This window comes from Xenopus tropicalis, chromosome 5 (genome assembly GCF_000004195.4).
Source record: "Xenopus tropicalis strain Nigerian chromosome 5, UCB_Xtro_10.0, whole genome shotgun sequence".
Taxonomy (NCBI): domain Eukaryota; kingdom Metazoa; phylum Chordata; class Amphibia; order Anura; family Pipidae; genus Xenopus; species Xenopus tropicalis.
The window spans coordinates 18,240,652-18,268,481 of record NC_030681.2 but is presented as its reverse complement, the minus strand read 5'-3'; the positions used below and the strand labels follow the sequence as shown (position 1 = coordinate 18,268,481).

Genomic DNA, 27,830 nt, shown 5'->3' with positions numbered 1-27,830 from the left:
GGTCTGGTTTGACTAATATAAAAAATGGCATATTCTTTATTTTTCTTTTAGCTAGTTTTCATATTTAAACCATGAAAGCTGGAAGAGCATCTGGAAGTGTTCAGCAGACATAAGCGCAGTGTTTACAAGAAATTAGCTTACCGCAAGCATTTCATTTGGAAATATCATGGATTTATTAGGTTTCTGTTTTCAATTCTTGACCTTTCCCTTCCATCTGGCTTTAACAAACCCACTTTTCAGTGCGGGGGATATCGAAAAATTCCCATACTTTCAGTTTTTTTTCCCCCTTCTAAAATGAGGTTTTTCATCCAAGGTGTTGTTTTGATAGTACATGTGAATATAAATATTTACAGGGCAAGTTGATCATCTGAATCATTTCACCTAGAATAACGGAAACAAAACAACAAGTTGAAATAGTCTATCTGTATGCAGTCCTCCTGTTCATCTGTCCGACAGCTGTGTCTGGATCTGACTCACGTGATAAAGTATCCCTTTAAATATTCCTTTGCCCTTACTCATCCCAGTCTTCTCCAGCATAACCAAAAATAAAATTGGATGTATGAATTATGACTCAGAGAGTGAAACGGTCTCTTAAATCGGTCATCTTAAGGGCCTTATACGTTTCCAGTAAGCCCACCATGGGACTTGGTGGAAGGTTTCTAAATTATAAAGAGTTAAGGTGGCCATACACGTTAAGATCCACCTACAGGTGGGCAATATCGGGCTAATTCGAATTAAAATGACTGTAATAGGCACAGTCGGTTCGATATCTGGCCTGCAATCGGCCACATATCGATCAGGCAGGTTAAAAAATTTAGTTGGATTGGGGACCGCATCGGCTCGTTGATGCGGTCCCCGATCCGACTAAATTTTTTAACCTGCCCGATCGATATCTGCCCGATTGCAGGCCAGATGTTGGTCGGGCAGGCCCATTGTTAGTGCCCATACACGGGCCGATAAGCTGCAAAATCGGTCTAAGGGGCGGTTATCGGCAGCTAGAATCGGCCCGTCGATGAACACCTTAAGACAGGTATATTCTGTTAGTACTGGAACTTTGAAGGATATACCAGTCTGTCGTTCCCCTGAGAGATACACAAATGTGTACCAGACCAGTGTGTGTACTTGTAGATCCTGTTAATGATAGATAGACATTACCTCAGACATTCTGCTGGTAAAGGTTGACGAGTGCTTAGGCTTATCTGTAACCTAGTAATATAAAGATACGAGTGGTTATGCAAGCAATTGGTCATGTGGAGCCTTTTAGGAAAGCACCAATGACATTAAAGACTTGATGGACGGCCACCAGACCTTCCAGACCAATGCTTACTGCTTAACTTGCAATTTGCCAGTACAAGGTGACTGATGAGCCTCATTGTCAGAAAAAATGTGTTACTGAAAAAGCTACCAGTAATGTGGAGCCTTTCATAGAACTGTAAATGTACCGGCTTGTCTCGGTGACTTCCTGTACATAAACCTTTCTGAGTGAACCAACCGACCCTCAACATTTGCTTATATCCCTTCAGCTCAAAACAAGCAGTCACCCAGCTATAGTCTAGTGATGCGAAGGAAAGAACATTTACTTCTAAATGTTGACCTAACTGGTTCACAGCTGTGCCTCCTGTCGGGGCCGCCATTGGTAATCATAGGGCTCTATAGTACTAACCATGGCCATCCTTCAGTTCTAAGCCCACTGTTCTCCTGGGCCCCAATTAAAAAAAAAAATGCCCCTAGCATGCACAACCATGCCCCTGCTCCACCCTGATCACTACCCAATCATGCCAAAACCCTACCCAAAATCCATCCAAACCCCTCCCTCTCCTGCAAAAGCCCTCCCCTTCCCCTTTCCCCCATCTCTATGTACATCTATTTTGTTATTGAAGAAGAAGATCAAAAGATGAGCATAAGAGTCACAAATAATTTTACATGGAGTCAAAGTAGCAGTGATTGCTTTGCTGGGGGCATTTAAGGGAAAGGTGTTGCTCTACATGGCATGGAGAAACTATGGGCCAATGGAACAGGGTAATCCGTTTTTCTGCAGTGAATGAGTAAAATCTTAAGGTTAGGGCCAACCAAGTGAATTTAACATGGTGCCCAAGGGCCACATACTGCCCTTTTGTCTTTAGATAGGCAAGTGACACTAGAGACCTTTGCCAGGAAGTCCTGCATTAAATTGGAGTAAGGTGCAATAAACAGTGGGAAAAAAGAGAATATTGTCTCAAATTATCACAGTACATCACTGTTACTTTCAAGTCTCTCAAGTTGCCTTAGCCCTTTCCCTGCCTTGGCACTTTAGACTTTTTTAATCTATGGCACATGGGGTAATTTCGACTACAAGGTTGGCAGTCGGACAGATGGCAAAATGCTCAGAATTGCCTCTCTATGGCTCTGCCCGGAAGGAAGTAGATAGCCACATCATCCAGGGAATACATACGCAAGATACAAGCAGAACCAGTTTAACTTTGTTATTTTCAAGCATAAATCACATTTTCCTTAGACTTTTTCTTATTCAACTTCGTATTGAACTTTCTTTTCCATTCACTTTTCAAGTTTAATAAAATAAAACTGCATTTTACAATAAACTCTTCTGAAATGCAATTAACTTCATGTTTGGCAGTGCACATGGAAAACTTTTGCACACAGATAGTTAAGGTATGCGTCTAGGGACCTGTATACAGCACATGAAATATGAATTGGTTATGTATTATGTAATAAAGGGTGCAGTGTATTGTGAGCAAGTTAATAATTTGCACCTGTGCGCTCTCCGCTCTTCGGTCCAGGCTAGGAAACAAAGTTAACTTTGTACAAAGCAAATCGACCAACTGGAACAGCGCTCTAAATCTGAAGCAACATTATCCACACAAAGAAGCAGCCACTCCTTTAGCTGTTTTTTTTTTCAAGCTCCAGAAATGCAAATATTTGTACAGAAAGCAGCAGTAATATTGCTTAATGCTCACATAAACATCACATAAAAGGGCTGACTTTCTGCAGGCAATTTGGGGCAAAACCCGTAAAGGGAAAAAAAAAGCATTCGGGCTGACACCGTTGCCTGAGGTCACATGCTTCTTAGTGTTTGCAATGCAAAGATGTTTGACATTAATAAAAAGAAACTCAGGGATGAAATACAGGAATTTTCCCCGAAGGCAGAGGGTGATTGTGATTATTGATGATAGCCTGTTAGTATGAGGTCATGCTTTTATTATAGGAAAATATTTATGTAAATATCAAAGCTTAAATATTTATTTTGTTGCAAATGAGATGGTTTTGGCATGGGAAAAGAAAATGTTGCATAATGTTGCAAAGAAGGAATATCACATCAGCTGTTGGTTATGTTTTATGTAAAGGAGAACAAAAATTCAAGCTGGCCAATCAAAGCTGCCGCCTCTGCCCCTCCAGACCCAGCTGGCTGCTTGACTTGTGTATAGGGTATTTTGTCGGCCTGCCTGACCATTGTCTGGCCAGTCTTAAAATTCTGTTGGGTAAGGAGAGCTACTGTATCTTGATTTAGACCTCGTCCAACAGGTCTCCTTAGGCCCCCAGTTTGGCAAACGAGATACTATGATGATTTTTATGGTGTACTTTTTATTTTGTAAATTACACTGTTTACATAGCAAATAATTCACTTTACCATTTCAAATTTTATTCTAGAATTAACAAATGTATTTTTTTTTACTTTTAATATTGGTGTGTAGTTGCCATCTCAGTGCATTGTGCCTGAGTCTGAGCTTTCAGAAGGAGCCGGCGCTACACAGTAGAACTGCTTTCAGCTAACCTATTGTTTCTCCTACTCCCATGTAACTGGAGGAGTCCCAAGCCGGACTTGGATTTCTTACTATTGAGTGCTATTCTGATACATACTGGGAGCTGCTATCTTGCTCCCTTCCCATTGTTCTGCTGATCGGCTGCGGGGGGGGGGGGGGGGGGGGGGCGGTGGGGGGGGGGCAGCAGTGAAGTTTATCAGAGCACAGGTCATGGTTGTGGCACTCTGGGAAATAAAGAGTATGGCTGTGAAATGTCAAAATTATGACAGTATTCCTTTATGGTGTATGGCCAGCTTCTACCAGGAGGGCTGGACCTAGGAGTAGACATGTGAGACACATGCCTTGGGCACAGTTGGTGGGCTCCACACTTAGAAAGAAACAACAAGAGCAGGGGGAGTGAGTTGCAGCAGTCTGCAGCCTGCAGACCAAACAGTGTTGGTGTGGAACTGGCAAGGTGGCAGACCAATACTATTTGGCCCAGCTCTAGTAGGTAGACATGAGTGGTTTGCCCAGTATGTGGCTTTCTGGGTTACAGTGGCATCATAAAACATTACTGGGCCCCACGGGAAAGTCTGCTTTTTCCATGATCACAGTCCAGATGCTTCTAATAGTTGAGAGGGCAGTGCAAGTACTGTTTTTCTAGGGATCAGTAAGCTCCATTTGCTGACACTGCTTTAAAAATTATGGTATAGCCGTGAAAAGTATCTCAAACAAGAAAGATAATTTGGGAAGGAGACCCATTTGCTGACACTGCTTTAGGAAATATGGTATAGCCGTGAAAAGTATCTCAAACAAGAAAGATAATTTGGGAAGGAGACCCAGTTCTACTCCTGAAATGTTCATAGACTACCTATAGGCTAACGTGTATGCGCTAGGTTTGGAAGCGCAGGCAGGACAGTTCCTAAAGGTGGCCATACACGGACCGATTTTTTACTTACAAACGACCGATTCCCGAACGATCCGATGCTATCGTTAAGTTATCGTATAGTTGGTGGTGTACGAACGATCGTCGGCCCACTAAACGAGCCGACATTATCGTCCCCAAAATCGATCGGCCAGGTTTAAAAATTTTGGTCGTTTAAGTTGGTGTGAGTGTCAGACATTTGTCTTTCAACAATTGTTCTCTGCGCATGTCACGATTGCCAGCAGCGGAAGTCAACGACATTCGATCGTACGTAGATGTACGATCGTACGTATTTTACGATAATGATGCGACGAAATCTTTCCCGAATTATCGTTGCCCGTGGATGGCATATCGTATGGGAACTCGATCGCCATACGATCGTTTGTCGATATAATCGTTCATCGCACAACGAGCGAAATCGCCTCGTGTATGGCCACCTTTACTCACTGGATTTTAGTAGCGCTGCCCAACTTCAGGCCAACTTAATTCCGTTAGACCTTGTCTGTGTTGCACCCCCTCCACCCACCATGTTTATTTTAGGGAGATCAAATACTATGATCAAAGCTTCCAGTATGCCATGGTAACAAGTTCACTGTTTGCTTCCAATATTTTGATTTTCATAGAAAAAAAATGTATAATCTTGTGCTTACTGACATGGTTTTAGAAGTACAGCCAGTTTCCAAAAACAAGCCTGTTTTTCTTAAAAAAAAAAAAAAAAAAAAAAAAAAAAATTAAATAAACATTTACTCGTTGTCACTTTCCCAGGGGACACTGCTTTAGCACACTTTTAGCTTTAGGGTGACAACGTTTATTTTGGTTCCCCTCAACAATTATGTATGTTTTTCTACAGATAACATTTTAACTGAGGAAGTGAGTATGGTGCCAGCCATGGCCAATCATGTTTTATGCCCAGTTGAAAAAAAGGCAAAGCTGGGCATGTAAATATCCGCTCAATTGGCGAAGTCACCAGACTAGCAGGTTTTTTTTCCAGATTTGGTCCTTGGATCAAAATCAGATCAGAATCATGGGATTGCAGGCAGTCAACCAGCTAATGTGGTCCCAGCCCCAACAGGATTTTTGGATAATTTTTTCTATAAAAGTTGGCCAGATATTGGTCAGACAGGTCTATTGGCAGATCCATAGACAGGCCAATAAGCTAATCAAAGGAAAAGCAATCCTTTGATTGATATTTGTGCACACCAAGATCTGAAAGGACAAAGTTGGCAAGTTTTAATTGGGCCTATATATTTACCTGCCCTAAGGATGAGCCACTAGCAAATGAAAAAAAGAGCTGGGGAGCAACACAAGCAAAAAAGTTTCCGGGGGGTGCCAAGTACGGACTGTGATAGGCTATTTGGTAGCCCCTTTGTGGACTGGCAGCCTATATGAGGCTCTGTTTGGCAGTACACCTGGTTCTTATGCAACCAGAATGCGCCTCCAAGCCAAGAATTCAAAAATAAGCAACCGCTATAAGGCCACTGGGAGCAACATCCAAGGAGCTGATGAGCAACACACTTTATATAAATAAGCTGCTGGGTAGCACTGGGGGGCAGCCATTCAAACTGGAAAAAAAAAGGAGAAAAGGCACAGGTTCCACAGCAGATAACAGATACGTTCTGTAGAATACAATGTTGTTAAATCTGTTATCTGCTATATCAGATTGTAAGCTCTACGGGGCAGGGACCTCCTTCCTACTGTGTCTCATACCACATGGCACTTATATATATATATATATATATATATATATATATATATATATATATATATATATATATATATATACATATATGTATATATTGTATTTATTTATTGTATCACTTGTCCTCCCTGTGTGTAATTTTGTATTCTGTAAGACTGTACAGCGCTGCGTACCCTTGTGGCGCTTTATAAATAAAGTTATACATACATACATATATAACCTGTGCCTTTTCTCTTTTGAATGACTTCCGTCATGGCTACACAGAAGCTTTGTTTATATAAACTATAGTAGTCTTTCTGGTACCAGTAGAAGGCAAAAGTATTATTATATTATAATTACTTTTATACATTTTCCAATTTTGCTTTTAATGTTCCTTTAACTCATGGCTCCATGTGTGAATTATCTACCAATCACTTGCATCAACCACCATGCAGTCCCGTAAGATTTCAATCTGTTGTCTCTGAGTAGATAGTAAAGGCCCCCAAACACTATAAGATCCGCTCGATTGGCGATGTCGCCAAGCGAGCGGATCTTCACCCGATATCCCCCCCTACGGGTGGGCGATATCGGGTAGCAAGTAGCTAAAAAAAAAAATAATCTGATTGTTTGGCCCTGGGGCCAAACGATCAAATTACATTTGCGGCCATGGGGCAGTCGGTTCGGGGACCGCATCGGCTCGTTGATGCGGTCCCTGATCTGACTGGATTTTCTAACCTGGCCGATCAAGATCTGGCCAATTTCAGGCCAGATATCGGTCGGCCAGGCTGATCGGTTCTGCCCATACACGGGCCTGTGTATGGGGACCTTAAGTCATTACCCAACAAGAGTTGGTTCCTTCTTGTCTGCAGACTGGTCCAGTGATAAAAACCCAATGCCGACACAGAGGCATGAATACAATTATAACGTGCGAGAGTTACGATTACTGAGGAACTAAGCAGTTTGCTCTAATTCATTGTTGTTAACTTCCAGGTAGGCAATAAACCAAGCTGAGGCATGTATACAGAATAGCACGCATCATTAGCCATTCAGTTATAAAAATAGCATTTTTGTACAGCAGTAATTGAGTTTTCTTTTCTCTTTCTTAATTCCAGGTTAAAGAAATGGGAGAATATTTTAAGCATCACCTTTTGCAGTCCAGACACCGAGGGGCTTTTGAACTGGCTTATGTTGGTTTTGCCAAGCTTACAGAAATGCTGATTGGGTGAGACTCCTGTTTTATTTTCTAATCACTGGCTTATTTAGGGGATTTTTCTCTTGGGAGGCATTAGTAATTCAGTTACCCCCTAAAGCAATGTTTTATCCATGAATTAGCATTCTTTATTAAAATGGAAAAACGAATGTTCCCTCTGAACAAACTTGCATGCCTGCGTGCTTCTGTTCGTATGTGTTTTGTCTGTTACAGGGGTAGGTGAAATTTCATACTGCCCCCAATCTATTAAGTTTTGGCTTCCACAGGTCTTTTTTTTTTTTGTTCTTCTAAATATAATGCAGTATTAATTAAAGCATCTAATTGTAGAAATTTAGGACTGTTTCACTTTTCGCCCTGTAATTAGAACATTATCATATTTAATTTAAAACAGCTTTATTCTGTATAACCCAATCTCGGAGAGAAGCATAATAAGCATGAATCGCTCTGATTTTCAGAGCATTGTTAATAAAAGTGCCTTTCTGTCCAGTACCTCTTTACTAATACTTCTAGTGAGAAGCAAAAAACCATACCTGTTCTGTTGAAATAGTGCTCAGCTTGCCTCACAGTAGTACAATATGGCCTCCTAGATTTAAAATGGAATCCTTACTAACCCCTATAAATATGTTTATTGTATTTAAACCAAAACAGAATTTTTTGCTCAAAATCGTTGGTGACCTGTGTCAGGAGCAAAAGCGCTGGTCAATTGCAACCACCCCACGCTCTCACAAAATCGCAGGTAACCTGCAACGGTAGTAAAATATCTGGTCTCCCATGTCACCCCCCGCACTAAATCATGAGTGACTACTAAGGAAGCAGACCCCCGCTGGGCACTTTCTGTGTCATGGGGTGTGCTACCTCGGTAGTTAAGTCCAACCATATATGCTTATAACGCACCTCCAGGGAATCTAGGTTGCCTTTTCCATGTCTTAAGGTCATGGAAATGCCCCTATGTCTTCTGGGCACCTAAATCCTGAACTTTGCCTGGTTGGGGTCACAGCTTTAGCCCTAGCAGATGGCTCCCAGCCCAAGCATAACTAGAAACTCTGCAAATGGTCTAAATTCGAAGTAATGTCTACCCAGGCAAAGACTAGGAGAAAGTACTTCTTATGGTGATGCTAGTAGGCACAGTATTTTCCCTCAGTGAATGAGTCAGCATTGAGGTAGGGAGAACTCAATTTTCCATTGAGTCTATTTTCTCCCCTATTCCAACACCTGCAATGCCCTCATGAATTCATAATACTGGATATAAGTTTCCCTCCATGGTAGGTGGTAAAAATAACAGCAAACCTTACTATAAGTACCTATAGGATACATAGCAGCCTTCATTTCATTTTGTGACAAGCACTTAATCATAGGCGAGGTATGCAAAACACAGCTAACACAATTTATACACACCCATAGGCATGGCTTAAACAGTTGTCCAATAGGACATAGATCAGACAATTGTACAGTAGGACAAAGGGGAGGGTCATGTAAAAATCAACAGAAAACTGGGCAGTCAAGGGGCATCTACATCAGACACAAATTTCATATGTTTTTCGCTACTGAACTTAGGCAAATGCCAAATGAGTTACTTCAAAATCCTGGTGGAGGCCTCTCCTGACTACAGACAGAAACGATAATGCTACCTTAGCACCCTTCATGAAAGCATGTATCGTGCCAAGGGCCTGTTCCTAAATTTACTATAAATGACTGGGGATGCAAAGAACTCTTGTCAGAAGTAATTGTTTGACACACTACACATAAAACGCCAGCTTAATAGATTCATTTATTACCCCAATGTTTAGCTTGAATTATATAATTAGTGGGTAGGGTGAGGGGCATCACTGTATATCTGTACATTTTCTCTTTCTCACCTGCAAGCACCTTTACTGCTCTTTTAATGGTGCCTTTAAGTGTTTTATATACTAGTCTCCTTGCAGGTGATGTCTATTTCTGTGGTGTCTGGTCACCTCCATGCAACTGCACACATAATATGGTTCCTAGAGGCTCATCTCGATTGGGTCAGTCCCCTCTCACTAAAAAGACTTTGCATTATATCTGCCTTCAGTTCAAATTTCCTCCAGGTCATCAAAATATGTCTAGTCAGCCTTGGAAATATTATCTATACCTAAAGGTAGATACAGCATCTAAATATGCAGCCATTATCTACTCCTAACACTTCCATATCTAGGAGAGCCTCAATGCTATTGCCCTCCAGTGAAATACCGACTGACGTATAATGTTCTTTCTCCCCACATCATTTTCTCTTCTGTCAATCCTTATTTATTTGAGTAAACTGACTGTACCTCCTGATTAGCAGGCACTTCACATAGAAAGTTGTAGGATATCACATTTCTGTTATGTGAAATGTATATTTGATTTGTACAGTCAATAAAAATCAAATTGGGGAAAAAAAATTCTCCCTGGGAGTGCTTTTACATGGTCCCAGTTTAAATATATATATATATATATATATATATATATATATATATATATATATATATATATATATATATATATATATATATATATATATATATATATATTTCAAACCCAGGGTTGCACTCTGCTTCAGCTCTTCCCTTGGGTGCAAAGTAAATTATTTAAATATCCTAAAAAAGACCAGCAACACCGAGTTTTATTTCAAAAAGATCAATTGTGTATTAGAAACGCATGAAAAGCCAACGTTACATTTCGGTCCCATTCGGGACCTTTCTCAAGATCATGATTGATCATTTTGAAATAAAACTTGGACTACTTTGAAATAAAACTTGAATATATATATATATATATATATATATATATATATAGTCCAACAAAAGGTAGCACTCCACTTACATAGAGTCGAATGCCCGGGTGCTGGCTCCTTTTGCAGTATTTTATATATATATATATATATGAATCATGAAACCCTCCTTATCCATACCCCCCAACTGTCCCGCTCTCCGCGGGACTGTCCCGATTTTAATAGCGCATCCCACTGTAGATTACGGAAATGTGGCACATTTGTTGAACTATCTGGGACAGTGGGTTGCGCTGGCTGGAGCCGGGCGCTCCTGCTCCTTATGCTGCTCCTTGTGCGGTGGCGACAGGCCCTTTTATAAGGTTGCGTCCCATCCGTATTAACGGCACACGTACGCCGAAAAAGGAGCGTCTATGGGGGCACTGTGTATAGGAGGTACTATCTATGGGGTTACTGTCTATGGGGGCAATTGGGGGCACTTTCTATGGGGGCATTGTGTGTGGGGGCACATTTTATGGGGGCACTGTCTATGGGGGCACTGTCTATGGGGTCAATAGGAGGCATTGTGTATGGGGGGTACTTTCAATGGGGGCACTGTATGGGGTCAATTGGGGGCACTGTGTATGGGGGTACTTTCTATGGGGGCACTGTGTATGGGGGCTACTGTCTGTGGGGCAATAGGGGGCACTACCTATTGGGTCAGTTGGTGGCACTGTCTATGGGGTCAATTGGGGGCACTTTATATGAGAGGTACTGTCTATGGGGGCAATTGGGGGCACTTTCTATGGGGGGTACTGTCTATGGGGCACTATGTATGGGGGTACTGTCTATTGGGCATTGGGGGCACTGTGTATGGGTGGGCAAAACTGGTACATAGTTATAACCCACTTATAACTGACTGACTTCTCTCTATATTTGTATTTTATATGTAGGAGTTGCTATATTGTTTTCCATAGGTAGTACAGTATGAGGGTATAGAACATTTTGCGTCTGATCCCACCATTTCAACTGTATAAAAGGAGTATTTTTTTGAAAAAAAAAAATCTGATGTGGTAATTGGAGCATGGTCAAAAAATGTGTCCCTCTTTTCATTTTTCAAATGGGAGGTATGGTTATCTATCATAGTCATTAAAACCATCATTAAATATTCCATTCGATTTAGAAATATGGTCGATATTCTCATATTTGCAGAGCATTTAAAAAGACTTTATGACATAAAAATTGTATTACATTCAATATTCTAAGTGTGGTAAATTTGTTAACTCATTATAGAAATATTGAACAGCACTGCTTTAGGTCCTATGCCTCTTTATCTAATGTTCACCTTGCTAAGGAACCTAACTCAAAGTTAACCTAGACTTTTCCTTCACCTCCACCTCTCTTCACAGACCACTTCAGCGCACACTCCATAACTTTCATTTATTATGTGAAATAGTATAGTGCCCTCCTTATAATACATTTATGAACAGCACAACCCTTATGCAAGAGCCATTTTCCAATAATTGCAGATTGTTATGAGCAGAGCCCTCAGGCTTACAGTACAAATGGAATGCTGGAGAAGGCTCCAGGAACAGCAGAAAAAAATGTCCCTTGAAATATAGCTTATAAACAATTCAGGACAGAGAGTGTTCCCCCTCATTTTTCTTCATTGAAAGGGCTTACTTGTCCCTGGCAAACCCCCTTAAGGAACACACTTTTAAAAGTTTAGGGCATTGATACAGCTCTAATGGAGGTAAAAAACTGGGCAGTTTATCTGATGGGTGCTTCTGGGAATCACTATATCTTCCTCCTTTTATAGAAACCTGAAAGCATAAAGCAAATAAACAGAAATGAAGGAGTCAAGGGATATCTACATTAGATGCAATTCCATATGGCATGCTTTTCCCCACTAAACTCCCAGCCTTAGGCAACTGCTAAATTAGTTACTTCAAAACCCTGGTAGAGGTCTCTCCTGGCTAGACAGTGGGCTACACAGATCTCCTGACTACATACAGAAACTATAACCTTGGCTTAGTGCCCTTCATGTAGGCAAGTATAGTGCCAAGGGCCTGTTACCAAATTTTCTCCGGCTACTTGGACTAGTGAGGCAAAAAACTCTTGCCACCAAATGTAATTGTTTGATGCACTACATGTCAAACTGCTACTTAGATCACTTTATTAGTCCTCAAGTTATTTGTTCAGTTTGGCTAAGGTTTATTCATTAGTGGGTAGATTGAGAGGGATTGCTGTTTTTTAATGTATACTTTTACTTACATATAGTCTGTTTCTTTCCTGTAAGCACCTTTACTGTCCCTTTAATGCTTCATTAAGTGTTCTGTATCCTGGTCTCCTCTCAAGTGATGTCAGGTTAATCTCTCTGGCGTCTGGTCACCTACATAATATGGTATTATGGGGCAATCTCCTCTCAATAAAGAGACTTTGTATTACACCTGCCTCAGTTTAGTTTACTCTTGCTTTTTTATGAATTTTTTTATAGTAAACATCAGCCTAGGAAATATTATTTGTACCTAATGGTAGATATAACATCTGAATATGCAGCCCTTAACTACTCCTAACCCTTCCATATCCAGTAGAGCCTCAATGCTGGGTGAGGGACTATTGCCCTACAGTGAAATACTAACTGATGTATAATGGTTCTCTCTCCCCACATCATTTTCTCCTCTGTCAATCTTATTTATTTGAGTAAACTGACTGTACCTTCTGATTAGCAGGCATTTTACGTACAAACTTGTAGAATATCACATTTCTGCTATGTGAAATGTATATTTGATTTGTACAGTCAATAAAAATCAAATTGAAAAAAAAATTCTCCCTGAGAGTGTTTCATATGGTTCCAGTTTAAATATACAGTGGTGTGAAAAACTATTTGCCCCCTTCCTGATTTCTTATTCTTTTGCATGTTTGTCCCACTTAAATGTTTCTGCTCATCAAAAACCATTAACTATTAGTCAAAGATAACATAATTGAACACAAAATGCAGTTTTTAAATGAAGGTTTACGTTATTAAGGGAGAAAAAAAACTCCAAATCTACATGGCCCTGTGTGAAAAAGTGATTGCCCCCCTTGTTAAAAAATAACTTAACTGTGGTTTATCAATTTCAATTTTCAATTTCAATATCAATTTCTGTAGTCACCCCCAGGCCTGATTACTGCCACACCTGTTTCAATCAAGAAATCACTTAAATAGGAGCTACCTGACACAGAGAAGTAGACCAAAAGCACCTCAAAAGCTAGACATCATGCCAAGATCCAAAGAAATTCAGGAACAAATGAGAACAAAAGTAATTGAGATCTATCAGTCTGGTAAAGGTTATAAAGCCATTTGTAAAGCTTTGGGACTCCGGCGAACCACAGTGAGAGCCATTATCCACAAATGGCAAAAACATGGAACAGTGGTGAACCTTCCCAAGAGTGGTCGGCCGACCAAAATTACCCCAAGAGCGCAGAGACAACTCATCCGAGAGGCCACAAAAGACCCCAGGACAACATCTAAAGAACTGCAGGCCTCACTTGCCTCAATTAAGGTCAGTGTTCACGACTCCACCATAAGAAAGAGACTGGGCAAAAACGGCCTGCATGGCAGATTTCCAAGGCGCAAACCACTTTTAAGCAGAAAGAACATTAAGGCTCGTCTCAATTTTGCTAAAAAACATCTCAATGATTGCCAAGATCAATATCTTGTGGACAGACGAGACAAAAGTTGAACTTTTTGGAAGGTGCGTGTCCCGTTACATCTGGCGTAAAAGTAACACAGCATTTCAGAAAAAGAACATCATACCAACAGTAAAATATGGTGGTGGTAGTGTGATGGTCTGGGGTTGTTTTGCTGCTTCAGGACCTGGAAGGCTTGCTGTGATAGATGGAACCATGAATTCTACTGTCTACCAAAAAATCCTGAAGGAGAATGTCCGGCCATCTGTTCGTCAACTCAAGCTGAAGCGATCTTGGGTGCTGCAGCAGGACAATGACCCAAAACACACCAGCAAATCCACCTCTGAATGGCTGAAGAAAAACAAAATGAAGACTTTGGAGTGGCCTAGTCAAAGTCCTGACCTGAATCCTATTGAGATGTTGTGGCATGACCTTAAAAAGGCGGTTCATGCTAGAAAACCCTCAAATAAAGCTGAATTACAACAATTCTGCAAAGATGAGTGGGCCAAAATTCCTCCAGAGCGCTGTAAAAGACTCGTTGCAAGTTATCGCAAACGCTTGATTGCAGTTATTGCTGCTAAGGGTGGCCCAACCAGTTATTAGGTTCAGGGGGCAATTACTTTTTCACACAGGGCCATGTAGGTTTGGATTTTTATTCTCCCTAAATAATAAAAACCCTCATTTAAAAACTGCATTTTGTGTTTACTTGTGTTATCTTTGACTAATAGTTAAATGTGTTTGATGATCAGAAACATTTAAGTGTGACAAACATGCAAAAGAATAAGAAATCAGGAAGGGGGCAAATAGTTTTTCACACCACTGTATATAAGAATCACGAAGCACTCCTCATCCATCACAGCTAATATCTTCCATTCCCTTAAGAAATATGGTTGCCAATCTCAGAAAGACACCTACTGGTACTTTCATTCACAATAATAATTTGATTTTTTTTTTACATCAGGACTGTCCAACTGGAGGCCACTGGGCCAAGCATGGTCCTTCTCCCACTAGCCTCTTGGAGAACATCATAACTGTATCATAGTCCAGCTTCCAAATGTAAATTTTATAATAACTAATCATATAGAAATTGATGAGCAATGCCTTCGGTCTTTTCATCTTTAACTAAAGGTTACCCTCTTGTTTGTAACTGACCCCAAATGACCACCTTGCTACTGCCAAGGTCTTTTTTTTTTTTTGCTCTGTGTTAAGAATCTGTGTGTTTTGGGCCTAGCACATGTTGATTACAGTTCACAGCCAGTAATGGCTGGTTGTCACACTTTCTGATGACCACAGTAGGAAGCGCTGTAAAAGGCAGGCAATCTCCAGCATTTCCAAGCAATCTTAATCTCAGAATATGCCCTAATCCTTTTGGTACCTTAGCTTTGTTTCCTCTTCCTTTGTGCCACATTATCATTTGTGTTATTGCTCATTTGTGTCCACCAGATTTTCAGACTCTATATATAGGATGAATCATCGCTAAATCGGCCCGTGTATGGGCACTCCCGACGGGCCTGCCCGACATCTGGCCTGAAATCGGCCAGATCTCGATCGGGCAGGTTAAGGAATCTAGTCGGATCGGGGATCGCATTGGCTTGTTGATGTGGTCCCTGGACCGACTTTGCCTATACCCGCGGTAATAATTAGATCGTTTGGCCCCAATTAGCCTTGATTCTCCCGATATCGCCCACCCGTAGGTGGGGGATATCGGGAGAAGATCCGCTCTCTTGGCAACATCGCCAAGCGAGCAGAGCAGAGAGGGAATATTGAATTAATGTTAAATGTGATAAGTAACATAGTAACAGTAAGTTAGGTTGAAAAAAGACGTACGTCCATCACGTTCAACCATAATGCCTATATATAACCTGCCTAACTGCTTGTTGATCCAGAGGAAGGCAAAACATACCAGGCTTTAAAGGCCTTCCAATCATGGCAGCTTTCCTCTTCTACTACAGGGATCCTCAACTTTTTTTTACTCACGAGCCACACACAGATGTAAAAAGTGTTGGTGAGCCATACAAGCATGAAAAAAGTTCCTTGGGGCTGTGATTGGCTATTAGGTAGCCCCATGTGGGCTGCTGGCTTGCAGGAGACTCTGCTTGGAGTAAAACTGTGTCTCTGGGCTTCCAAAACTTGTCTCCAAGCCAGACATTTATAAATGGGGCCCCTACTTGAAGGTCACTGGGAGCAACATCATAAAGGGCGGTGAGCAACATGTAAAAGCCTATTGAAGTGAGATATGGGTGGCAGTGTTTTCTTCTTGTAATTTTGCACATAATGTTCTTCTTATGCTTTTCATCCTTTGATTAATGTTCCCCACACTGTTTATTCCATATTAATCAAAGTAACATTTAATGTAGAAAGTGCCGTTCACCTCTGACATAGAAAAAAAAAACCGTGCAACTCAGTTATTTTGAAAAAATGATAAATCTGATTACCTAGAAATGAACTCTTACCAAATCCAGCAGTTTGTGAAACACAGTGGACAATAAGAACCTTACTGAGATTGAATAGGGCTTTTCCAAGCATGTAAGCCCAGTTGATTTATGGCCAGATTTTGTTTTGAAATTTTATATAAAAAGCAAATTCCTGTGATCCTTTGTGGTCTTGTTTACTTCCAGTTAGTTATCAACAGTTTATTTATTGTTTAACCTCTCTGCCTAGTTTTTTACATGTTTACTCAGGTGACTACCAGTGTAGACTAACATTGGTGGAAAAAAAGCAATGGAGTTTCTTCTAATCTTCAGTACCTGTCAAAAAGAACAGCAATAGGCATAACTCATCTGTTGAGTGGGGCTTCTGAGAAGGAGCTTTCAAAACACCAGGGATGCTGTGAGGTCTAGTAGTTGACCCTGGTCCATGTTTGTTGCCTGAAAACATGCATTGTGAAGAATTTGCAGTTGGAGTACTTGCTGGGGTTTTCACTGCAGACATTGGGCTCCTTGGTGGCTACTGTGTAGAGGTCCTTATAAGTGACATGGCCATAGCCATTAGCCATAGCCCTTAGAAGGAAAACATACCCCCTTTTTGACATAAGCTTATTGAGCTGATTCATTATATTGAAAGGAAACCATGTTTCTCTGATGTCTTATTTCCCGACATCTCTTAGATTTGCAGTACAGGTAAGGGACCTGTTATCCAGAATGCCTGAGACCTGAGGTTTTCCGGATAAGGGGTCTTTACATAATTGGATCTCCATACCTTAAGTCTACTAAAAAATAACTTCAACATTAAATAAACCCAATAGGCCTTTTCTGCCCCCAATAAGGGGTAATTATATCTTATCAAGTACAGGTACTGTTTTATTATTACAGAGAAAAGGGAATCATTTAACCATTAAATAAACCCAATAGGGCTGTTATGCCCCCAATAAGGGGTAATTATATGTTAGTTGGGATCAAGTACAGGTACTGTTTTATTATTACAGAGAAAAGGGAATCATTTAAACATGAAATAAACCCAATAGGGCTGTTCTGCCCCCAATAAGGAGTAATTATATCTTAGTTGGGATCAAGTACAGGTACTGTTTTATTATTACAGAGAAAAGGGAATCATTTAACCATTAAATAAACCCAATAGGGCTGTTCTGCCCCCAATACGGGGTAATTATATCTTAGTTGGGATCAAGTACAGGTACTGTTTTATTATTACAGAGAAAAGGGAATCGTTTAACCATTAAATAAACCCAATAGGGCTGTTCTGCCCCCAATAAGGGGTAATTATATCTTAGTTGGGATCAAGTACAGGTACTGTTTTATTATTACAGAGAAAAGGGAATCATTTAACCATTAAATAAACCCAATAGGGCTGTTCTGCCCCCAATAAGGGGTAATTATTTCTTAGTTGGGATCAAGTACAGGTACTGTTTTATTATTACAGAGAAAAGGGAATCATTTAACCATGAAATAAACCCAATAGGGCTGTTCTGCCCCCAATAAGGGGTAATTATATCTAAGTTGGGATCAACATCCTCTTGTTTGGTGACATTACTCTGAACATTGTGCCCTTTACAGTAGGAGTATCCAATAATCAGTTAGTTCTGAGGTGCACACAATAATGTCATAAGTCACCCTAACTTAGCACTCACCTCAAATCTTTTCCTGTTTTGGAATCTTTGTTTTAACCTCTGTGTGTCCGTCTGTAGCATCCAGCATCCAACCGCAATGGCTTGTGCTTTTCATGTTAGCCATCGCTGTGCAAACATAAAGATGTTTTTGAAGAGTTATCTGTCTTCAATGCGATGAAGTGTTGAAACCAGCAGACAAGTCTGATCTTATCTCTCTCTTGTGTTTTTTTCCCTTCTTTTTTAATTTTGAGAAAGATTAAACCTTTAAGATATCGCATTTCATATATATTAACTATGCCACCTTACTGTGTAATTGCATTCCATACAGCTGTCTTGTCTCCAGGAAAGGAGTTATGTTTCTTTAATTGTCGATAAGGATGAAGAGAAATAGGAGAAACTCTTAAAAGTCCAGAAACCAGCATTCTTAATCAGGAATTTCTTTAAATGTTATTTCATGGAAAACAAAATTGGTAGAAGGTTAATGTGGGCGGATAACAGGGTATGCTAGAAATTACACAATATGTGTTCTCTAATTCAATAATGTTATGTCATAACACAACCATAAAGGAAAGTAAAGGAATCAAATGGCCGCCATAGAGTAAAGATACTCCTTGACTTGAACACATTTTTTTATTTTATTTTCCCCACTGGATAATATGATTTCTTAGAATTGGTTCTAAACTTTAGGTTGCGTTTGCCAAACATATAAGGGAGACATTATTCTAGGTCCTTTTGATGTTGTATTTATTACTTCACATTGAATAGTTTAGACCAATATATGACAAGTTGTGAAATGTTCTGGATTCAGTATCCATTATAGAAGAAAATCCCCTTTTTTTTATTTTTTTTTTTCTTTCACACATGGAGACACACAATTTTCTGTGCTCCCAGCTTTCATGGCCAGGATAGAAATATTGTTTTTATATAAATATTAATTGCTGGTCAGCAAAACACTTTTTTTTTTTTTTGGATTGTTATGGATAGCAATCTTCGGTTCTTCCCAAATACCCCTAATAGCCACTATTCCACTCAGTCTATCATGCTACTGGTTGTGGAAAATGATAGTGTTTGGAACAGTGTTCAGGCCCTTTCTTGCCATATGAAGTCTTACATTTTTGGTAGGATTTAATAATTAATATAGAAAGTGAGCAAGAAACATTTATCTGCTCTACTTTATAGCTCTACTATAGCAATGATATTCTGACCCAGCAGTAATGTGCTTGTAGATTGTAAGCTCTTTTGGGCAGGACTCTCTTCACCTCTTGTATCGGTTATTGATTGCTTTATATGTTACTCTGTATGTCCAATGTATGAAACCCACTTATTGTACAGCGCTGCAGAATATGTTGGCGCTTTATAAATAAATGTTAATAATAGTCACGTATCAATGTCTTCTTAACCTATGGGGGGGTCACAGACCATAAATTGGTCCCTATTCTATTTAGGCTGGCTTTCTATGATTTACTTGAATAATGTAAAAATGTCTCCCTACATTAGACAGTAGTCGCTAATATGAGGTGTGTTACCAGTGCTTCATGTGATTCTGCAAAGATGAACAGAGGTGAACTAGCCAGTTTAGATCAGTGGTTCCCAAATTATGGGGCCTGGATCAGTGTGGGAATGGGTGGGGAGATAATGCCTGTAACTCCAACTTGAAGATCAGTCGGAGGACAGTTTGGGGTAAACACTGTGCTATTCATTTCCCAGGGTGCCTTGGCTATGTGACCTGTAAACTTCAGTCACACTTTACTGCTGCGCTGAAAGTTGGAGTGATATCCCCCCCCCACCTCTCCGAACAGGAGAACAATGGGAAGGGAGCAAGATAGCAGCTCCCAGTCGGTATCAGAATAGCACACAATGGTAAGAAATCCAAGTCCGACTTGGGACTCCTCCAGTTACATGGGAGTAGGATAAACACGTGTAGTGCCGGCTCCTTCTGAAAGCAGAAGGCAAGGTTAGAACTTAAAATTCAGCTCTTTTAAAGCAGATATTACAGTTGCACACTCAGCACTGGTGATGAGGCCCCCCTTAACCCCCTTTGAACATAAGAGAAGTACGCATGGGTGGGTAGAGGAGATTGGCAATGGGCCTGATACTACCGGCTGCAGCATCTCTGAGAATCCCTCCTTCATACTATGATGAATGATACAATGATTTTTTTCATCAAAAAATTGCATGCCGTAGGATTGTATTCAGCCCTATGTGCAAATAATCTTTTTTTGCACTATATATTCCCTAAGGGAATATAACATTGGGTATAAACCTGATTCCATTTCTTCTTTGATAAATATTTTACTTCTACAGACAAGGGTACGTTCTTAAATTGACCTTTTATCCCCTCAAAGGAAAGCCTTGCCCTGTCAGTTACAAATCATCACTGTATATTTTGATAAATCTGCACTAATGCCTGTATGATAAGTGTTCTGTAGAGCTGTATTTGTTCTGGGTATATATATATATATCCATGTTCTACGAACACTCAAGAATTTTCCATGACCTAAAGTTGGATGCATGTTTAAACATGCAGATTGTACAGCGCAATAGCAAAATAGACAGAGCAATGAAAGGCCCAGGCCAACAATTAAACGAGTTGAGGCGTCTGGCTGCTTATGTTTATTTTCTATTAATTTGCATTTCTGTCTTGGGAGGCTGGCTAATGTGCAGTGTTACCCATTTAATCATGCGCTATATCCCAGTAACTGAAAACTTGGCTTTTTAACCTCAGAAATCTAGAGAATACGTGGCATTTTAGGTTCTTTTGGGGGAAATATTGTAACACAAAGGGGCAGATTTATTAACATTTAGATTTTCGTGGTTTTAGAGGTTTTTGAAATCATGACTATACTCGTTTCCACTAAAACTACGAACGCCTAGTCATTTATTAAAAGATCAGCATTGAAAGAGTATGAACAAATTAAAATGCGGAATGAAAATGAAAACCACATTTTTCTTGGACTTTCAAATGAAAAAAAAAAAAAAAAAAGCCCTAAAAGCCCAAAGTAAATAAAGATTATTACAATTTGCCTATGACAACTCCCATTGACTTCTACATGATCTCAGCTTTTGAATGGCAAAGTTTTGTATTAGTGGTTTTCTCATGGTTTTTAATAAAAAACGAAAAATTTGTGGTTTTTTTTTTACATGAAAAATGTACGTTTTGGTGCAAAAACCCCCACAAATTGTAAAAAAAAAAAAATGTAATATCCTCATATTTTATAACAGGGGGTACAATATTTGTTATAATAAGTTTTACAGGATATAGGATATTCATGTCTCGTGTTTTATATAGTATAAGTATATATATATATATATATATATATATATATATATATATATATATATATATATATATATATAAATATATAAAATTTAGATATAGATATATATTCAGGTATGGGACCTGTAATCCAGAATTCTCAGGACCTAGGGTTTTCCGGATAAGGGATCTTTCCATAATTTGGATCTCCATAACTCGTGTATTAAAAATAATTTCAAAATTGAATAAACCCAATAGGCTTGTTTTGCCACTAATAAGGATTAATAATTATATCTTAGTTGGGATCAAGTACAGGTACTGTTTTATTATTACAGAGAAAAGGGAATCATTTAACCATTAAATAAACCCAATAGGGCTGTTCTGCCCCCAATAAGGGGTAATTATATCTTAGTTGGGATCAAGTACAGGTACTGTTTTATTATTACAGAGAAAAGGGAATCATTTAACCATTAAATAAACCCAATAGGGCTGTTCTGCCCCCAATAAGGGGTAATTATATCTTAGTTGGGATCAAGTACAGGTACTGTTTTATTATTACAGAGAAAAGAGAATCATTTAACCATGAAATAAACCCAATAGGGCTGTTCTGCCCCCAATAAGGGGTAATTATATCTTAGTTGGGATCAAGTACAGGTACTGTTTTATAATTACAGAGAAAAAGGAAATCATTTTTAAAAATACCGGTATACATACAATATACATACTTACATACATACATACTTACATACATATACTGAACTCCCTATTATAACATATACGCATAAGAGCTCCCATGACTATATAAGGGCTGGATATATATATCCACACACACACACACTTTTTTTTTTATTTTCAAACAAGTTGTTATCCTTTTCTGTATGCAGTGCTTGCTTGCCTGCATTGCACTGCACATATATATATAGTAGTGCATACAGAAAAGCATAACAACTTGTTTGAAAAGAAAAGTATATATTTTTCCTTTTAGAAAATAGTAATAGTGCAGATTGTGTCCAAAATTATGTGGAAGTGTAAAATGTATTTTGTAATCCAACAATGTGGTATGTAGTTAATCTTTTCTTGTTGAAGAAGGGACTTTTGTGTGCCGAATGAATGCCATCAGTTCTCAGCCATGAAACGTTATCTCCCTTGCTTCACTTTTTTTCCTCTTTCTTAATTACCAAAGTGTTCTGCTCCTGATTTCCCTTCGCTAACATGACAACGTCCTTTGTCCGCGCTGCACGTATCGCGGCTGTACGAGAGCACAGACAGCTCTTATCTGACATCTCTCTCTGGGAGTGGAATGTGAGGGCTAAGGAGAAACTTCTGCCTCTTTGGTTATGCATGCTTGCAGGTTTCAAAGATAATTAACTGCACTTCAGGAGTATTCCAAAAACAGTTCTTCATGGTCTATGTTCAAGGAATTCTTTCCCTTCTCTGCAAATATTCAGGTTTTGTCAAGGTGAAATGAAGCCCAAAGACATCTTTGGTTAAACAAGTAATCTGTGATAAGGAGCCTAGAGATAGCAGGTTGGTGATATAAGAGAAGTAGGAAAACACAGAGAAACCAGTAAGGATGTTCAACAAGGTTGGAATGAAATGGCCACATATATATATGCACACCTGGGAAAATAAGTATTGAACACGTCAACTTTTTTCTCAGTAAATATATTGCTAATGGGGCTATTGACATGACATTTGCACCAGATGTCGGTAACAACCCAAGTGATTCAAACAAATCCAAACAAATAATTCTTTAAATTAAGTTATGTTTAATAAAGTGGAATGAACACATGAAGGAAACGAGGTACAAAAAGGCATTGAAAGCCAAGAAACCTGCTGAAATATGTTGGTATTTAGAAAGCAATCCTATCCACTATTAGTACAAATTAATGTCAGCTGGTTTAGTCCTAATAGATGGCCTATAAAAAAGTTTCTCATTACCAAGGTATCACACAAGAAGCATCTCATGATGGGTAAAAGCAAAGAGCTCTCTCAAGACCTTCGCAACCTTATTGTTGCAAAATACACTGATGGCATTGGTTACAGATGTTTTTTCGAAGCTTCTGAATGTTCCAGTGAGCACCGTTGGGGCCATCATCCAGAAGTGGAAAGAACAGAATTTAACCCTAATTCAGCCACGGCCAAGATTTCTGACAGAGTAGTCAAAAGAATAATCAGAAGAGTTGTCCAAGAGCCAAGGATCACTTGCGGAGAGCTTCAGAATGAACTTGAATTAGCAGGTACAGTTGTTTCAAAGAAAGCAATAAGTAATGCCATTAACTGACATTGCACCTATGCATTCTCACTGTGCAAGACCCGCTGCTAAAGAAAAAGCATGTTGAAGCTTGTTTAAAGTTTGTTGCACAACATTTGGACAAGCCAATAAAATCTGATCAGAACTCTTTGGATGTCTTTGCACACACTGTGTTAAACCACTGCATCACCCCAAAAACACCATACCAACAGTGAAGTTTGATGGTGGGAACATCATGGTGTGGGGATGTTTTTCTGCATATGGTACTGGCAGACTTCATATAATTGAAGGAAGGATGAATGGAGAAATGTACCGACATTCTTGATAAGAATTTGCTGCCATCTACCAGAATGCTGAAGATGAAACAAGGACATTTCAGCAAAACAATGATCCCAAACACACAGGCAAGGAAACCACCAATTGGTTTCAGTGAGAGAAAATAAAGCTGCTAGAATGGCCCAGTCAATCACCCAACTTTAATCCAACTCAAAATCCTAAGGAAAGAACTGAAGATCATAGTTGATAGAAGTGACCCCTGGAACCTTCAAGATTTGAAGACCGTTTGTGTGCAAGAATCACACCTGAGCAATGCATGTGATTAGTTTCTCCATACAGGAGGCGCCATGAAGGCTTTTCTGCTAAATATTAAATACATTTCAGTAAGCGTGTTCCATACTTATTCCCTGTGTCACTTCACTTTACTACACATAACTTCATTTATGGACTTTTTTTTGTTTGGATTTCTTCGTATTTGTGGATTACTTGGGTTGTTACCGACATCTGGTGTAAATTTCATGTCAATAGCCCTATTAGAAATATATTTACTGAGAAAAATGTTGCCATGTTCAATACTTATTTTCATTACTTATTTTTATTATGTACCCACTGGTGATTCTGGGCATTTGGTACTTGCAAAAAAACCCCATCCGTTGCCAAACTGTCAGTATTGTACTTGCCACACACCTAAAAGTAGCCGTGCAGGGGGCCAGTGGGTTACATGTTCTGCGCTAACAGGCCGAATAAATGGAACTAAAGAGAAGCTGCGAATCCCCTTGATTTTCTTTCTTCCCATAGAACATGAACTGGTTTACAAAGTGCATCAGTAGGTGAATTTTTCAAAACTGCAAGGTGTCCAAACCAAATTATACTCATAACATGTAGATATGGGTCAGGATAAGCCAACCACTGCACATGGAACAATATATTTTAATGGGCATGGCCAGAGTAAAGGGTAACTCCACCCAAACACAACTTATGCTGTTTGAAAAGTAAACATAATTTTAAGCAACTTTGCAATATTTAGTCCCTCCTCCCCTGCCAGGATTTCAAATGATGCAGAAAGGGAAGAACTGTTTTGCAGCTGGATTTAAAAATGGTATTCTTTCATACTTCTTTAGGGAACAGATTATAGGGATAAGTATATTAGGGCTTTCTGTGTTGTGTGGGCTCTCTAACACATTTTGGTTCCGAAGCCAGAGTTCCCTTTTAAAGCTTCTGTGTTCATTTCTAAAGCACAGGCAGCATTGTTCTCCTGAGCAATGTACTTGTATGGGCACACACTGCCTTTGTGTAATGTGTACAGAAAGGTGTGTGAGGAGCCACCTAGCATAAAATATAAAAGCTTCTGTCAGGTTTTACTATACTGATCTCACACTAGGGTTGTGCCATTTCGGGAAATAATCCAAACCTTTTTATTTCTGTCATTTTCTGTATTAATGTTTACAATCAAGTAGTATGTTTCCAGTGGCAACCATCTAATTGGCTGACAGTACAGGTATCTGACCCCTTATCTGTAAACCCATTATCCAGAAAGTTCCGAATTATGGAAAGGCCATCTCCCATAGACTCCATTTTAATCAAATTATTCACAATTTTAAAAATGATTTCCTTTTTCTCTGTAATAATAAAACAGTTCCTTGTACTTGATCCCAACTAAGATATAATTACCCCTTATTGGGGACAGAACAGCCCTATTGGGTTTATTTAATGGTTAAATGATTCCCTTTTCTCTGTAATAATAAAACAGTACCTGTACTTGATCCCAACTAAGATATAATTACCCCTTATTGGGGGCAGAACAGCCCTATTGGGTTTATTTAATGGTTAAATGATTCCCTTTTCTCTGTAATAATAAAACAGTACCTGTACTTGATCCAACTAAGGTATAATTAATCCTTATTGGAGCCAAAACAATCCTATTGGGTTTAATTACTGTTTAAATAATTGTTTTAGTAGACTTAAGGTAGGAGATCTGAATTACAGAAAGAGCCCTTATCCAGAAAACTACAGGTCCTGAGCATTCTGGATAACAGGTCCCATACCTGTACTGAGAGTGGCTCTAACTGTAGTTGTTTTGTTTAACAAAAAAAAAGCTTGTTGAAGCCCTCCTTAGAGATAGTAGTAGCAAACCAAGGTCAGCGATGTTTCCACTCTCATTTATAGCAACAAAATTATGGTTTGAACTCCACCAAAGAGAACATTCAGCAGAGATGCAAGTAAATGTGCTGAAACCAGTGAAAAAAAATACATATGGTTAAACGCAAACTAGAGAGAGGCCATCTGCATGTTACGTGGCCCTTAAATCTGACCCGTAGCCCTTACTCTATTCTCCCTTAAGTGCTGCGGTTGGGAATCTGCTGTTTAGCCGAGTTCAACCATCACGGCCATGTACCAGCGTTGGGCAGGCTTTGCCAGTACAAACAATTGCCATCCTCTGTGACCTTTCTTTCAAACCCGAGCCTTACGGGGAGGGTAGCTATGGCTATTTCAGCTGTGTGGAAGCTCATAACATTTCAGCTTGTGTGCTCTGTAATTCGTGTGGGGAGGAGCACCTGCTTAAATCAGTCGTTTCATTGCCAGACCGCAGGAACACTGCCTGTGCCAAGTGAAAGGGAGTTGCCTCCTTCATTGAAAAGGCAACACCCTGCAATGCATTTGCACTAGAGAGATATACAGTCGTAGAGTAAATATGTGCTGGATGGGAGCTCTCAGAGGAAGCCTGTTTTTTGAAGTGTCAGATGCTCTATATCTGGATAACTTTGCTTAAGACATTGGCTAGTTAAATAAGAAGCACATCAAGCACTGGCTGGATCTGTCTGTTTTTAAAGTTTTTTTTGTGTGTTTGAGATTTCTGAAATAAAACTTCAGCATACACTGGAATTTACTCATAGAATTTATGGAAAGCCGACAATAAAAACGTAGAATTCAGTTCTGATTAAATCCTGGCCCTTTTTGAGTATGTTTGGCCAGAGATGGAGCTACATGGTTCGGCAGGTTGACCTATTTCAATAAAGTCAATCTGTAAAATTGCATATTGGGGTTTGGTATGATTTTGTTGTTTCGGGGAAAAGTCAGTTAATGAGGAGTTAATGTGTAATACATTTATATTGCCCTTCAAAAACATTGGGGTTGTGCTTACAGCACCTCATTTAAGTGTAGGAGTAACTGCTGCCTCTGATTTCTCTGCAGTTAGTGGTCTTGATCCCTTTTCAATATCCTTTGATATTTTATCATCCCACTTGCATGATGGCCATACTTCTCTGTAGTTAGTCTAATGGTATCTCCCTTATGTGTCCCTTAAGTTACAAAAGGCCCTGCTGAGCCTTCATTGTTTTTTTTTTTTTTCCCAGTGTTTGTTTTTTCGTGCACACCAGGTATAAGACACTTTACTGTCTTTCTACTTGGTTTAGGAGGCAGGCGGCATTGCTTTGTCATTACCAGGCAACATCCACAGCCAACTCGAAGAAGTAAAAACTATGTAAGGTTTACCAGAAAGGTCTATAGAAATACAGCCATAAGCACTCAAAGAAAAGCTTCACTGTGTCCTCAATCAAAAGAAACACAGGATTTCTTGTCTTCCTTTGTGTAAACATGTTCTTCGGTATCAGACATCCTTTCTTAGAAAAATCTTTCATTCCCGGGTGGAGTCTATGCTTCTCTCTCATCTCTCAGTTCTCCTGCTTCCCCCTCCCATCAGAATGTGTGATCTGAGCTGCAGCAGGAAGCTGCTGAGACCAAGCTAAAATAGCAGCTGCTATCTTAAGCAAACAGATGGAGCTTCTAGGACTGTATGGTTAAGCTTTCTACAAATTAAATATAGCGTTCTAGGTGGAACTGATGTGGCTAATCTATTGGCATTAATATGCCAAAATGTCTTTCATTCTCCATTAATCATGGGCTTATGATTAAGTATCCTTTAGACACGAAATGCATAGGGCAAATTGAGATTCAGACCATTTTTAAAGTAACTTTAAATAAAGATTATTTATTTTTTACTTTCGTGGCCTTTTGTGGAATCCTTGGGGTGCCTATGCCCATGTTGCCTGTTCCTG

The 27,830-nt window shown here is 39.5% G+C and overlaps 1 protein-coding gene and 1 long non-coding RNA gene across 4 annotated transcripts in view; one reads left to right on the top strand and one right to left on the bottom strand.

The window, feature by feature from the left end:
• Window positions 1-27,830, top strand: part of thada (THADA, armadillo repeat containing) — a 283,459-nt gene that overhangs the window by 41,008 nt on the left and 214,621 nt on the right. For all 3 annotated transcript variants that reach the window (XM_002932394.5, XM_012963890.3, XM_031901873.1), the window contains exon 22: window positions 7,453-7,562. In XM_002932394.5, coding sequence (XP_002932440.2) covers window positions 7,453-7,562 — 110 coding nt within the window. The remainder of the gene's footprint in view (window positions 1-7,452; window positions 7,563-27,830) is intronic.
• Window positions 150-18,143, bottom strand: LOC116410802. The gene is made up of 2 exons (XR_004222641.1): window positions 18,011-18,143; window positions 150-381 (listed from the first exon to the last, which is right to left on the bottom strand). It is a non-coding gene; the product is annotated as an uncharacterized LOC116410802 (long non-coding RNA).